Source organism: Eublepharis macularius, chromosome 3 (genome assembly GCF_028583425.1).
Source record: "Eublepharis macularius isolate TG4126 chromosome 3, MPM_Emac_v1.0, whole genome shotgun sequence".
Lineage (NCBI taxonomy): Eukaryota > Metazoa > Chordata > Lepidosauria > Squamata > Eublepharidae > Eublepharis > Eublepharis macularius.
Genome location: NC_072792.1, coordinates 25,304,841 through 25,318,388, shown reverse-complemented (window position 1 = coordinate 25,318,388; position 13,548 = coordinate 25,304,841). Strand labels below are relative to the sequence as shown.

Here is a 13,548-nt window from a genome sequence, read left to right as displayed (position 1 = left end):
ACAGGTCATTAAAAGAGAGAAATTACATGAATCCATAGAAGTATTTCATCCAAAGATAAGCAGGTCACAAGCAAGGAGCCCCTTCTAAGAAGCACCCAGCCAATTTAAAGATAAAGGTAGTCCCCTGTGCAAGCACCGAGTCATTACTGACCCATGGGGGGACGTCGCATCATGACGTTTTCTTGGCAGACTTTTTGTTATAGGGTGGCTTGCCATTGCCTTCCCCAGTCATCTACACTTTACCCCCAGGAAACTGGGTACTCATTTTACCTACCTCGGAAGGATGGAAGGCTGAGTCAACCTTGAGCCGGCTACCTGCACCTGGCTTCCGCCAGGATCAAACTCAGTTCATGAGCAGACCTTGGGCTGCAGATATTTATAGTTTTTAAAAATCATCTAACAATAGTTAGCTGTCCCACTTGATAAGGGTGCTCATTCTTTGCCATCTAATTATAACTTCAAATAGCATACAATGTTATCTATACTTGTAGAAGAACAATCTGAGATTTTTTTCCCTGTTCCATTCAAGACTTTCTTGATTTTATCCCCAACATTCAAGAAGCAAATAGGCACCAAGAAATAGATAGACAGGCACCATGGCACCCACCATGGCACCCACTGGTGCCATGGAGGGGAGTGTTGGGGTTGGTCTAAGCCCTTAGACTTTTCAAAAATGAAATAGTGCACTGCAAGCTCCACGGGGCATCTTAGAGACCAACAAGATTTTCAAAGTGTAAGGTTTCATCATGAGTCAGAGCTCTCATCATCAGATGCTTGGAGTGGACTTTCTGCCATGGTCAGCAGGGACTTATAGCAGTTGAAATGTGACCTTGTTTCAGGACCAACCAACTCTCAACCAAATCGGTCCTCTTTTCTAGATGTGCAAAAGTCTATAGGACATCAGGCAAGAAACTGAATGGACCCTACCCTCCCAATGACAATACCGCCTTTGTGTTATGTTCTTTAAAAAGGTTCAAAGGAACTATCTTAGGGACTTGGAGCAAATGCAATTGCAATATAGTGCCTGACTGGAGACCCTGGATTGTTTTATTTATTTATTTGATTTTTATAGGCTTCAGGTGGTAGTTGCAAGTAAGTAAGTATGTATGGCAGTCAGTGGGTTTTCAATATGTACCCATCACCTATTAGTCCAGTAGTGTACTGAAATTTTCCTTGTACATGAACTGGTTGGTGGAGAGGTAAAATGGTTGAAGCCCTGGAGGAACCTCTCACACGCTTCCTTTCCATTTGTTTAGATCACAAAAATGTTGACAATAAGTGGTGTTAATGGGTAAGATCTGAGGAAGCTTTGCTCTAAGTCAGCCATGGAATGTTTGCAAACGGTGGTGCCGGCTGAGTACCCCTGGTTGTGCCAGTAACAGGAAGGTACAGTTCTTTGCCAGATCTGAAGTAGCTGAGAGTGGCAAAGTTTGGCCACAAGGTCTGCTGTGGTATCATCACAGCAAGCCAAGCGTCCTCCTTCAGTGGAGGCAGCTGTTTCCAAATTGATGCTTCCTGCAGAGACAAAAATCTCCTGGGCAAGAAAAGCAATACGATTAATTAAACTATCCCAATGTTTGTCTGTTTTTTTTTTTTTTTGCTATCTTCTTTTAAGACCCTTGTTGAGATTCGCTGATTTCTCTCATTCTGTTTTTCATCCTGGTGCTCTTTTGCTTACACTTTTTTTCTGATTTAGAAACAAACTAAGCATTTGGTGGGGGAGCATCAGGGTCTGTGAGCCTCGGCCTCGACCAATCATTTAAAAAGCAGCAAGGGGAGGGTACAAACTGGAGGGGGTGGGGCATGGGGGAGGGCTGCTTAACCCTTTCAAAGCCTACTGTTTCTCCTGTGCATTCCCTTTTTCCAAGTGCTTTTCCTCGGTTTGCATTCCTAGAAGAAATGTATTTGCTGCAGGAAGGAGAAACGCAAGTGGAGTCCAAGAGAAAGGGCTTAAGCATCCTTCCCCTATCCACCACTTCTTCCTTTCAAATTACACCCTCCACACATTCACTCCTTGTTCAGTGGAGACTATGGACCAAGCTACAAGTGACGAATGACACTTGAACGGCAAGTGAACTGAGAGGAATAGATGTGAGATTCCTCCCAGTTCACTTGCGCTCCACTTGCACTCCACTTGATCACTATCTATGTGATCAAGTGGAGTGCAAGTGGAGCGCAAGTGAACAGGGAGGAATAGACGTGAGTCTGTTCACTTGCCATTCAAGTGTCATTCATCACTTGTAGCTTGGCTCACAGCCTTCCAAGCCCTGAATCTCTGCTGGAGAAAAGCATCTATTTTGCCTTTAGATTAAGCCAGAAAATAATAATCCAGTCCTTCCTCTTTTTCTACTTGCATTTACCTTATTTAGCTTGTACACTGTGGGCTTGAATTGCTGCCTCTTTTGTACAGTACCTAGCTGACTTCAGTGTTTTAGAAATAATTGGAAATAAATTAATAATAGTAGTCCTGGAAATGTTATCTCTTTTCACACGGGCAAAGGGTTATTGGAACAAGACACACTGTTAGTAGGAACAGGTCAAGGAAGGGAGTTCATTAGTGTGCATCCAAGCAGGGAGAAGAAAAAGGAACAGCCTCCCAAGTAGGCAGCTGTGGGCAGGGAAGCTCATTGGCATCTGCTCTTGCAGAGATCGGCAACCAGGCCTCCTGCATCTTGGAATGGAAACAACGACATTCAAAGCCACATCGAATGTGGACCAAAATCTCAGGCTCTTCTTGACTTCTTTATACACAGCATCCCAAGTCCCACCCCATGAGCCTGCCCTTTTGTTAATCAGACAATTGTCCTTGCCGGATTTTTAACTGCAATCCCATGCAGTTACTTATTGATTCTAATGGCTGCATGCTGACAGCTTTTCCACTGGTGAAAGAGGGGCTCCTTTTCGACCAAAGACACTATGCTGAAGCTCATGGGACCTGCACGGATGAAACCAAGAAGGAAGGGGGCAGCGGGCAGTGAGGAAGGGAATCTGGCAAGACCGAGCAGATAAGTTGGCAGGAGCCAATTCCTTGGGATCAGGATGCCTTAACTCTGCATAGGATTGCATTTAAAACCATTTGAATTTTTTAAAAATGTCGTATTGGGGATATTTTCCAGATTTGGCACCTTTTTCTACCTTTTGTTTTGATTTTCATATCTAGGGGTAAATTATGACAGAAAGGAAGGAAAGTTAAGGAGCACACCTCAACAACCTCGATTTCTAACCACCCTGTTGCTTGGCACATGCCACCCATGGTTTTTCAGCCAGGGAGATAATTTTATGAGTCGTTAACTCTCCGTAAATTCTGGAAACGTTTTCTAGTATTCAAGCATGATTAGATATCCAGGGGTTAAAATTTCAGCCTTGACTTAGTGATGATGTCTTTTTCTGGTCAGCTGCACCCGTGCTCCGCACACACATACCCCTCCTCACCCCACCGTCTCTCTCTTTAATGGGCACGGAAGAGTTTGATGTGGCCCAACCATGGAAAAGAAAAACCAGTCCAGAAGAACAGGCATGACGACCCTGATGTGTTTCTGCTGGCTAGAGAACAAACAATACTGTCATCCAGTATTTAACTTATGAAATGAGAAATGGCCCCGCTTGGGATTTGTTTCCCCCTGCAAAAGACGGTTTGCCATGATTGAGTGTCTTTCGGCCTTGACAAACAAAAACCTTTTCGGCAGAACTCTTGGTGCTGCAACCCAATCTGGGATTGATATGATAAGCGATCCAATACAGTCTGGGACGCATCGATCAAGTCGTTTCATGGTGGAAAACCTTACTTTTTATGTCAATTCAGAGAAGTGGCCAATATCTCTGGGTCGTTAATGGCACCATTTCCTGCTCCGTGGCTCAAAGGGGGCAAGATCCAGATGCCAGTTGGACTTTCATTTTGTATGCTCTCAACTTTGGGCTGCAGTTCATAACAGGCTGGCTTCTGAGTTATCCATGGCAAGATTTGAGTGCAGTAACACCTTAAAGACCAGCAAGATTTTCGGGGTAAAAGCATTTGAGAATCAAAGCTCCCCTCTTCAGATACCTGAAGCTTACACCCGTCCCTGAGTTATCCATGGAAAGGTAAACTAAGGTAAAGGAGAACATCTTGACAGGCTGTTAGAGTGTGGCATCATTGCTCCGGCTCAATATATACATTCTTCCCACTATTGTCTCTGGAAAACCAGTTTTATTTTTTTTATTTTGTAAAAGAGTTGTCAGGTTCCGCCATGGGTGCTACTATGCTGGGCGCCGGCACGCTTGACCTTGATTCTGGGAAGCCGTCAGGGACAGTGCAGGCTCTTGCTCTGTGGAAGGAGGGGGGGTATATAGCACCCTTGCTCCCTCTCAGTCCCCTCGCAGGCCTGCTCAACCTGACAGAGTCCTGGCTGCCTCCCCTTTCTCCTCCCCTTCCAAAGCCTCTACCCTCCTCACCTCCTCTGGGCTTGCTCTTCTTCCTGTTCTTCCTCTCTCTCACTCCTACTTCTTCCAGCTTTCCCTCCCTCTCCCAAACTCCACCACACTCCTACACAATCCACCATGAGCTCTCTCCCGAGCCTGCCTTTATAGGGCTTCTCCGAACTCCCCCCTCCCTTCCTCCCTCCCAGGCTCTGCCCTATCCCTGATGCTCTCCAGCTGAGTATGCCCTCAGGTGTTTCCTTTCTCGTCCCAGTCTCTCCCTGCTCTCCTGTTCTTTCCTGCAGGGTGGGGCTAGCTGTAACCCAGCTGGTGGCAGTCTCAGGTGTTCCTCCTCCCCTCATTGCCTGCTCTCTTATCCTTTCCTGCAGGATGGGGCTGGCAGGGCCTTTCCAGGTGATGTGGCTTGGCTGCTTCTGCCTCTGCTCACGAGGTGCTGCCCTGGCCTCCTGGGTTCTGGCGAGTCCCCCAGGGTGGAGGCTGCTGCTGCTGGTTCCCCCTAGGGCTTGGGCAGGGGCTTCTTGCCCCTCTGTCTTGGTCTCAGCCCCCCAGGTAGGCCTGCATGCTTCCTGCCCTTTGGGGCTCGGCTGGGCTGTGTGCTCCTGGCAGGCCTCCCCAGCTGGCTCCTTTCCCCGCTCACTCTCTGCTGGCTGGAGGTGAGTCGCCTCCCCTGGGCTCTCTATGCCTGCAGCTGGGGTGCTGGTGGTCTTCAGGTAAGGGATCTGTGTCTAGTCCGGGGCGCTTGGGGTGCTCGTCTCCAGACAAGAGTTTTATTTAAAAAGAAAAAGACAATAGAACATGCATAAAAAAGCTTTGATAATCTACAAAGTGGTAGATTTAGGCTACAACAAAAAAGAAGCATATACAAGATATATAACCGCACAACTAAATTACAAAATACTACTCCTCTCCTCTTTAATTACTTATGCCCAATATTTTATACTTAACGTTCTATATTCAATCGTATACTTCATGTTTCATATTCTGAATTTTTGAGATATTAATTTTATAATTAATGTATGTCCATATTAACTATTCTTGATGATAAACAAGTTTTACATGTTCTTGCAATGTTTCCAAAACCTGTGAAACCTGTTTGATCAGACACAATGAGACAAATTGCAATGTGTCCTGGGCGACAATGGTTTTGTCATATCTCCTTCATCATTCGAGAAACACTATCAACCTAAGCCTATTCCGGGAAGGGCTTTTCTTTAATGCATTCTGTAGGATCTATTCCAGAGCTGGTGGCACAAGGTAAACATTAAACGTTTTGTAGGCTTTAAATCAATTTCCTCCTCCTTGTTTTACTAGCCTAATTGTTTTCCCGTTGCCTATGTTTTCATGATCTGCTTTCAGGACGGACAAAAAGAAGTAGTTCTTTACTCAATGAGTAATTCAATTGTGGCCGTCATTGCCAGAAGATGTAGTGATAGCCACTAGCACAGGTGGCCTTAAAAGGGGATTAGACAGATTGATGGAGGAGATGGCCCTCCAGGGCTCCTGGCCATGGCGCCTAAAGCGAACCTCCACATCCAGAGGCAGTAAACCTCTGAACACCAGTGCCAGGAGGCAACATCAGGGGATGGCCTTGGCCTCTGGGCCCTGTTTGTTGGTATCTCTTGGTTGGCTGCTGTGCGCTACAGGGTGCTGGTCTAGAGGGACCACTGGTCTGATGCAGCACTGCTCTTCTCACGTTCGTTGCTGCTGTTTTTGTACTGCTGATTTTTTTTCCCAAATTGATTGCTGTTTTAACATATAGGTGAGCAGGGCTTTTTTTTCTGGGAAAAGAGGTGGTGGAACTCAATGGGTTGCCAGCACAGGGGGCAACTCCTGGCGGGAAGTGGTGCCCCTGGTACCACATGTGGACGCGCAAAGTGCGCACATGCTTCCAGGACTGTGCAATGATGTCACTTTGGGTCAGCTGGAATGGGGGTGGTGGAGTTTTTTAAAGTTTAAATCGCCCTCAGTGAAAATGGTCACATGGCTGGTGGCCCTGCCCCTTAATCTCCAGACAGAGGGGAGTTTACATCGCCCTCTGCCAGCGCGGAGGGCAGTCTAAACTCCCCTCTGTCAGAACATCAGGGGGCGGAGCCACCGGCCATGTGACCATTTTCAAGAGGTGCCAGAACTCCATTCCACTATGTTTCAGCTGGAAAAAAGCCCTGTAGGTGAGTGTGGCTTTTCTATTGTGCTAGATTTAATTATTATTATTAATAATTTTTTATTGCCATTTTCATTGTTATAGTCTTGCTGTCAAGACTTTGAAGAGGCAGGGTCCAAATCTTCTGAATGAATAAAAAGCCAGAATGAACATATTTACTGTTTGTGTGTGCATGTGTCATCATGTCTGCACCCATCCATATCATTTATGTTTCTCTGATCAAATATATTGCTCTCATGCATTGTTCATATGATTGTGCTTTGTACTGTAGTCACATAATCAAGTACCAATGTTAACCTGCTTGAAAAGAAAAGTGCCTTGCTCCCAGAACAAGCAACCGTTATCTCTGAAAGTATGCTCGGTGACCTTGCAGCTATACTGTAACTCTTTACAGGGGAAAGAGGGAGTTTTGATTCCTTGTGATCTTCTGCCTTTCTCTGTCCAGACGAAGCTATTGTGTTCTCACGGAACTTTTTAGGATTTTTGCGCCTAAATGCTAACTGCTCAAAGGGAGGGGGGAACAATGCTCCTCATATCAATAGTGCATATGCTTGTATACTCATTCCTGCCAACCTATCCTATCTATGGATGTACCCATGAACTTAATAGATCTCTGAATAAAGACCTTTTCAACCAATGCACTGGAGTGCTTGCTGTGAGGGGTGTGGGGGTCTATCTGCCATGGACTGCTGTCCCTAGAACTGACATTGTGTGTTGTCAAGTCACAACCAACTTATGGTGACCTCAGCAAGGTGCTGTCAAGGCAAGTGAGAAGCAGAGGTGGTTTGCCATTGCCTTCCTCTGCAGAGTCTTCCTTGATGGGCCCCCATCCAAGTACCAACCCTGCTTATTTCCCAAGATTTGACAAGATCAGGCTATACCATGCTGCCTTCCCTCCCATTTACTGTTTAAAAGGGGTGAAAGTAACTTAAATTTTTACCAGTACTCTCTCTCTAGGGGGGCTCAGAGCACCAGATGGACAGTATCACTTCAGCCACTTTCTTACTCGTACGATGTACTGGCCTGTATAAGCTTGCGTTCAGGACCAGTGCCACCGTTGAGGCGGTGAGGCAGGGGCCGCGGGGCCGGAGGGGGTGCCGGAGGGGGTGCCGGGGGTGGAGGCATGCATCCTGCGCCGCCAGCGGCCAGCCCTGCACTGCCACCGGCCCACCCAGTGCCGCCGCCGCACGCCCCAAAGCGGGCACAGCAGCCACAGGCCAGGGACAACAAGTGGCTGGGGTGGTGCGCAGTGCGCGGGCAGCTTCCTCGTGCCACCCCAGCTACCCGCCACACGGCACTGCGTGATGACATCATCATGCAGTCCAGGTCACGCGCGTGCTATGTGCGCACACGAGGCTGGCCTCTGGTGCCAGAAACCCTGGCATTCACCCCTGCCATTTAAGCAGTAGATTGAAGATGGCCAGCCTTCTATGGCAAATTCTGTGCTCTTTGTTGAAAAGGAGTCAAGGCTGCCTGTCAGATCTTTGGTCTTTACTCCAAAATCCCTGAAAACAAAAGTGCCCATTCGCTGGGGGGAAATATCCTGGCAAAATTTTGTGGGAGAGGGAGGGGGCAGGCAGTGTCTAATCATCTACAGGTCTCACCACACGAGACAAAATACACTCAAATTACATGGGTAATTTGAATGTATTTTGTAATTCGAGTGGATTTGAGTGTAATTCGAGTGTAATTCAAGTGTATTTTTGTCAAACCACACGAGACAAAATACACTCGACCCTAAGATATCTGGTGGGGAAATTGTTGATAGGAGAACAGACTGGTTTTTGTCAAACCACACGAGACAAAATACACTCTAATTACATGGGTAATTCGAGTGGATTTTGTAATTCGAGTGGATTTGAGTGTAATTCGAATGTAATTCAAGTGTACTGATTTTGTAATTCAAGTGTACTGATTTTGGCTTTGCCTTTTCTAGTAAATATCCCAAAGAGGACAAAAGAGCCAGGTACTGTTGGGCTGGGGCTCAGTGGCAGAGCGTCTTCTTTGCAAGCTCAAGGTCCCAGGTTTAGTCTCTGGCATCTCCTGTTAAAATAGATCGGGCAGTAGGCGATGTGAACAACCTTTGCCTAAGACCCTGGAGAGCTGCTGCCAGTCAGAGTGGAAAAGATTGACCTTGGTAGACCGATGATCGGACTCAGTATAAGGCAGTATGATATAATGTACTCATTATATTTTATTGGGGAGGGGCCACGCCTCTGTAGTAAACCGTCTGCTTTGTATGTGGAAGGTTCGAGGTTTAGTCCCCAGCATCCAGGCTTGTAATCATGGGGGGCTTCTGGGGGCAACATCCTCTAAAATATATCATACTCTATTTCTAAATTCCCAGCTTTCATTTTTAAAATCTTAATTCTCAGCTTTCATTTTTTTAAAAAAAAAACACTAGCCCTTTTCATAATGGAGATATAAGGAGAAATGTGCAAGCTCCTTTTGACTGGATTATCTGGGAAGGAAGGGGAAGGGATGATGCATATTAGCTAGAACTTTTAATTCCTTTGTGACAAAATTCATTATCTTCTGCTCTATGTGGGCTCTTTCCTTCTTGCCCTCTTTAATGCCTGCAGCACTGAGAAAATTTGACAGAAAACTTGAATAAGAGTTATACTATTTGGAGGGTTGCCTCCTCTAATTCCAGTGGGAAATTTACCTCAGGAGTTTGTGGGGCTTTGGAAGAGGAGGCAGGCACAATTTCACTCAGCCTAGTATCTTGCTTTAATCATTAATTGTAAACCATCTTGGTGTAACTTGCCTGGATAAAGAAATGCATGCCTCTGAGCATGCACAGAATGTTTTATCGATGAATAACCACAGTTAAAGGTCTGTCTTCCAACCTCAAAATTTTAACTGGTATTAGGACTGAAGGGGCATAATGTTCAGGCATGTTTGAACTCCAGAACCTTTCACAAGAGAAAAAGAAGCTCTTTATACTATATAAAACATCCAAGCATTCTTAAGTCCCATCACTTTTATGACAGAAAAATAAAATCTTTGAGATGAAGATAATTCTGTGCCAGGAGTTGACAATTACCTGAATGCTGAGACTGCAAAACCTCTATACATGTGCAAAGGTTCATTCTCTGCAACTAGACACATCTGCCTTGCTATTGCTTCGTTAGCTGCCTCGAGACTGAGGAGGTAAGGCAGCACATGAATATTTAAAATAAGTAAACCATCTCTACCTTGCATTAGGTTTGGAGAAAGGGATCAGCAGGCAAGCGCAACTTGGGAATCTCCCGTTTTAGTAAGTAAAGCCCCATCTGCCCACTCCTTCCTTTCCCAACAAAGCTGCCCTGTGGCACCTTTTGAGAGAAGCACATAAGCCCGGTAACCAAATCCACAAAGGTTTCTCAGTTATGATCATGAGCAAACTATTTTTCCTGAACAGCTGGCAGTGCTCTGCACTGCAGGTAGGTGACTGGTTGTGATGCCCACTGCACAAACCAACTGGAGAGGGGAGGCAACGACGGGCACTAAAAGCTCAGCTGTGTTTTATATTAAGTACACAGTTAACTTGCATGTGATGTTTTTACTTCTTTAGTCCGGCAAATGCCTGTCTCTTCAAAGCCACACGATTAAGTCCACACAGATACCACGTGGTACATGCCTAGTGGTGTGTGGGAATTCTACTAATGGACTACTACTAATTCAACATGACCTCACCAGGCTCCTTCCCATGATGTTGCTGGACACCCACCCAGCCCCGTGATGCCATCAGGTTCCACTCAAGTCCTGCCAGCATCTCCAGTTAAAAATGATGAGACAGGGGAAGATGAACACTATCTCATCATATATGCAGAGGAGTTAGCCGTGTTAGTCTGTAGTGGCAAAATCAAAAAGAGTCCAGTAGCACCTTTAAGACTAACCAATTTTATTGTATTGTATTGTAGCTAAATGTAGGGCTTAAAATGCACTTCAGCCGTACCTGCGTTTCTGGTGATGTAAGAATGCCTCAATATGCGTGCCAGCGCATGCTGCCTGTGGTGCTTATGCAGGTTCGTTGCATGTGAGCAGAGAATAACTGCCAGTCAAGACAAGAGCAGACAAGGCTGGAAGCCCAAGCGGATGAGTCAGCATGGAGCGGTCATGCGCCCCGCCCGGGGTTGCCAACCTCCAGGTGGGTCCTGGAGATCTCCCGGAATCACAACTGATCTCCAGGTGACAGGGATCAATCCTCCCGGAGAAAACGGGTTTTCCCGTGGGTGCACTCCAGGATCATACCCTGCTGCGATCCCTCCACCCCAGACCCCGCCCTCCCCACGCTCCACCCCGCAAGTCGCCAGGACTTCCCCATCGCAGTCCCTCGGCGTTCTCCCTGCCCTCTCACCCCGGCCCGGCCCGGCCGCCCGACTCCGCCCTCCTCCTCCTCCTCCTCCCCGGGGATGCCGAGGTGCTGAGGGCCCCCGCAGGGCCGGCGGCGCTCAGAGGACGGCGCGCTCCCGCCATGGCCAGCAGCTCCGCCGAGCTCATCGCTTTCCTCCTGGTCATCTCCGGCTGGGTGCTGGTGTCGTCCACGCTGCCCACCGACTACTGGAAGGTCTCCTCCATCGACGGCACGGTCATCACCACGGCCACCTTCTGGTCCAACCTCTGGAAGACCTGCGTGACCGACTCCACCGGCGTCTCCAACTGCAAGGACTTCCCCTCCATGCTGGCGCTCGACGGTCCGCAAGTCCCGCACACGTTCTCCCCCCACCCCTCCCCACCCCACCCCGGGGGCTTTCGGCGGCTGCGATCCTGCGGGCCCGCGCTTGGGGGGAAGCCCGGCTGCGCTCAGCGGGACTTCTCCCCAAGGAAGCGTGCCCGAGGAGGACCCAGCGGCGAAGAGCGGGGCTCAGGCGTGTGGGCGGGGAGCGCAAGCCCAGCTGGTCGCCCGCCTGTCCGCTGCAAGCCGAGGGCTGCCGAGGGATTCTTCTTTTGAATGAGGAACCCGCGCAGCCGGCATTTCCTCCCCTCTCGCTTCATTTGTGCGCGCTGTGCATTATTTATATTTGGTTTGGGATGGGGTGTGTGTGTGTGTGTGTGTGTGTGTGTGCAAAAATTGACGTTGCATTCACAAAGGCAAAACATAAACTACTGGCAGGGAAAAAAACCGACAAGAGTCTACACAAGAGATCTTAAACCAGGATGCTCAGGTGAAAGATCTTACACTTGTTCTCCCATTGTGGATACACACGTACTGCTAGGGAGACAGAGGACACTTGAACATAAGACCACACAGAAAGTCAGTCGCTTGAGCATCTGTGTCAGATGTCTTGTGCAGAGAGTCCGGTTTTTTTCTTTCTTTCATTCTTCTTCCAGTATTCCTAATGAGAACATTTTGGCCAGTCTTCAAACTTTACTAACTAACCAGAAGAACTAGCAAACAAAATATTTGTTGTTCCTAAAAAAGAAACACCGATCTGGTTGCTGATAGCACGCCATGAATAGGATGCCCAGCTTGTGCCCAGCAGTATACTGTAATGCACTCCTACTAAAAAAAAAATTTCCAAAATGGTCTCAAATGCTGTATTTTAAATATATTCAGCTCTCTCCTCTATGATTGCGGGGGACACACTGGGAATTCCTTTGCAACAAGATACCAAGGCTCTCCTAACCTGAAACCTAACTTTAAATCTGTCCAATCCTGATGGGATGAATAAACAAATAGAAATGTTTTAAAATCCTGGAATGCTGTCCTTTGAGTATCATTTTTTCGGGCATATGCAATGGCTGAGCTTATCATGGAGTTTTTCAGAGCGTCTGCCTGCTGGAATCAAATATAGTCCTAAAAGAGCCCATGATACGATTTCTCTCAGGGAAGTTTGTGCTGGCTTTTCTCTGTGCGTATGCAGGTAGAAGATCCGTAGCTGAAACAGACCTCCTTGGCAGATGTCTGGAACTCACCCAACACACCTGTTGCGTGGCTGTACCCGGTCATGCACTATTCATCAAAAGGCAGGTGCCGTCGCATTAACATGAAGCTGCCTTGCTCCGTTTGGTCTGTTAAGATCAGTTGTTACTCTGACAGGCAAAGGTTCACATCCCGTACTACCAGATCCTTTCTAACTAGATATGCCAGGGACTGAACCTGGCACCTTGGGCCTGCCAAACAGATGCTCTTCCACTCAGTCACAGCCCCTGCCTAGCCCCAGATGTGTCCAACGTGCTCGCCTCCCTGGCCTTGTTCTTATTTTTTTACTTGCTGTGATCAGGTCACCGAAGATGTAAAAACTCCCACCTACTGGGAGTAAACCCTGCTGACTAACATGAACCTTACTTTTGAGTAGATCTGCTTAGGATTGTTCCCTAAGTGTAGTTGAAGGGTTTTGCTACTGTACAGAGGTTAGTTCTAGGACCTCTTCTTGCTATATAGAAGCAGGGTGTTATTGTGTCAATGCTGGGCTCTCATTTGTGTAAAAGTTATGCTGTCCAGGAGTTCCTTATTCACTTCCGACTCGTGGCGACTGTATGAATTAATGACCTCCAAAATGTCCTACTGTTAACAGGCTTGTTCAGGTCTTGCAAACTGGAGGCTTCCTTTATTGAGTCAAGCCATCTCTTTTTAGGTCTTCCTCTTTTCCTACTGCCTTCCACCTTTCCTAACATTATCGTCTTCTCCAGTGAGTCTTGTCTTCTCATGATGTTACCAAAGTACTAAAAGTACCAAAGTTTTGTCATTTTAGCTTCTAGAGAAAATTCAGGCTTGATTTGATCTAGAACCCACTCATTTGTCTTGTTGCCCATCCATGCTATCTGTAAAGCTTTCCTCTAGCATCACATTTCAAATGAATCAACCTTTTTCCTGTTAGCATTATCCAGTTTTCACATCCATACATAGAAATGGTGAATACCATGGTATGAATTATCCTTGATCTTGGTCCTCAACAGATCCTTATCCTTGAGGATCTTTTCTGTTTCCTTCATGCTCTCACTCCTTGCAAATTATTCCTGCTTTTGCACTGCTAGGAAACCAA

General features: G+C 47.0%; 1 protein-coding gene across 2 annotated transcripts in view; it reads left to right on the top strand.

The window, feature by feature from the left end:
- The window catches only part of CLDN10 (claudin 10), a 99,770-nt gene that overhangs the window by 54,827 nt on the left and 31,395 nt on the right, over nucleotides 1-13,548 (top strand). Inside the window, exon 1 of one of the 2 annotated variants that reach the window (XM_054973944.1) lies at nucleotides 11,037-11,256. The exons of the other annotated variant lie outside the window; for it this stretch is intronic. Within the exon in view, the coding sequence (XP_054829919.1) occupies nucleotides 11,037-11,256 (220 nt within the window). Of the gene's footprint in view, nucleotides 1-11,036; nucleotides 11,257-13,548 lie in introns of those variants that run through there. 2 annotated transcript variants of the gene reach the window in all.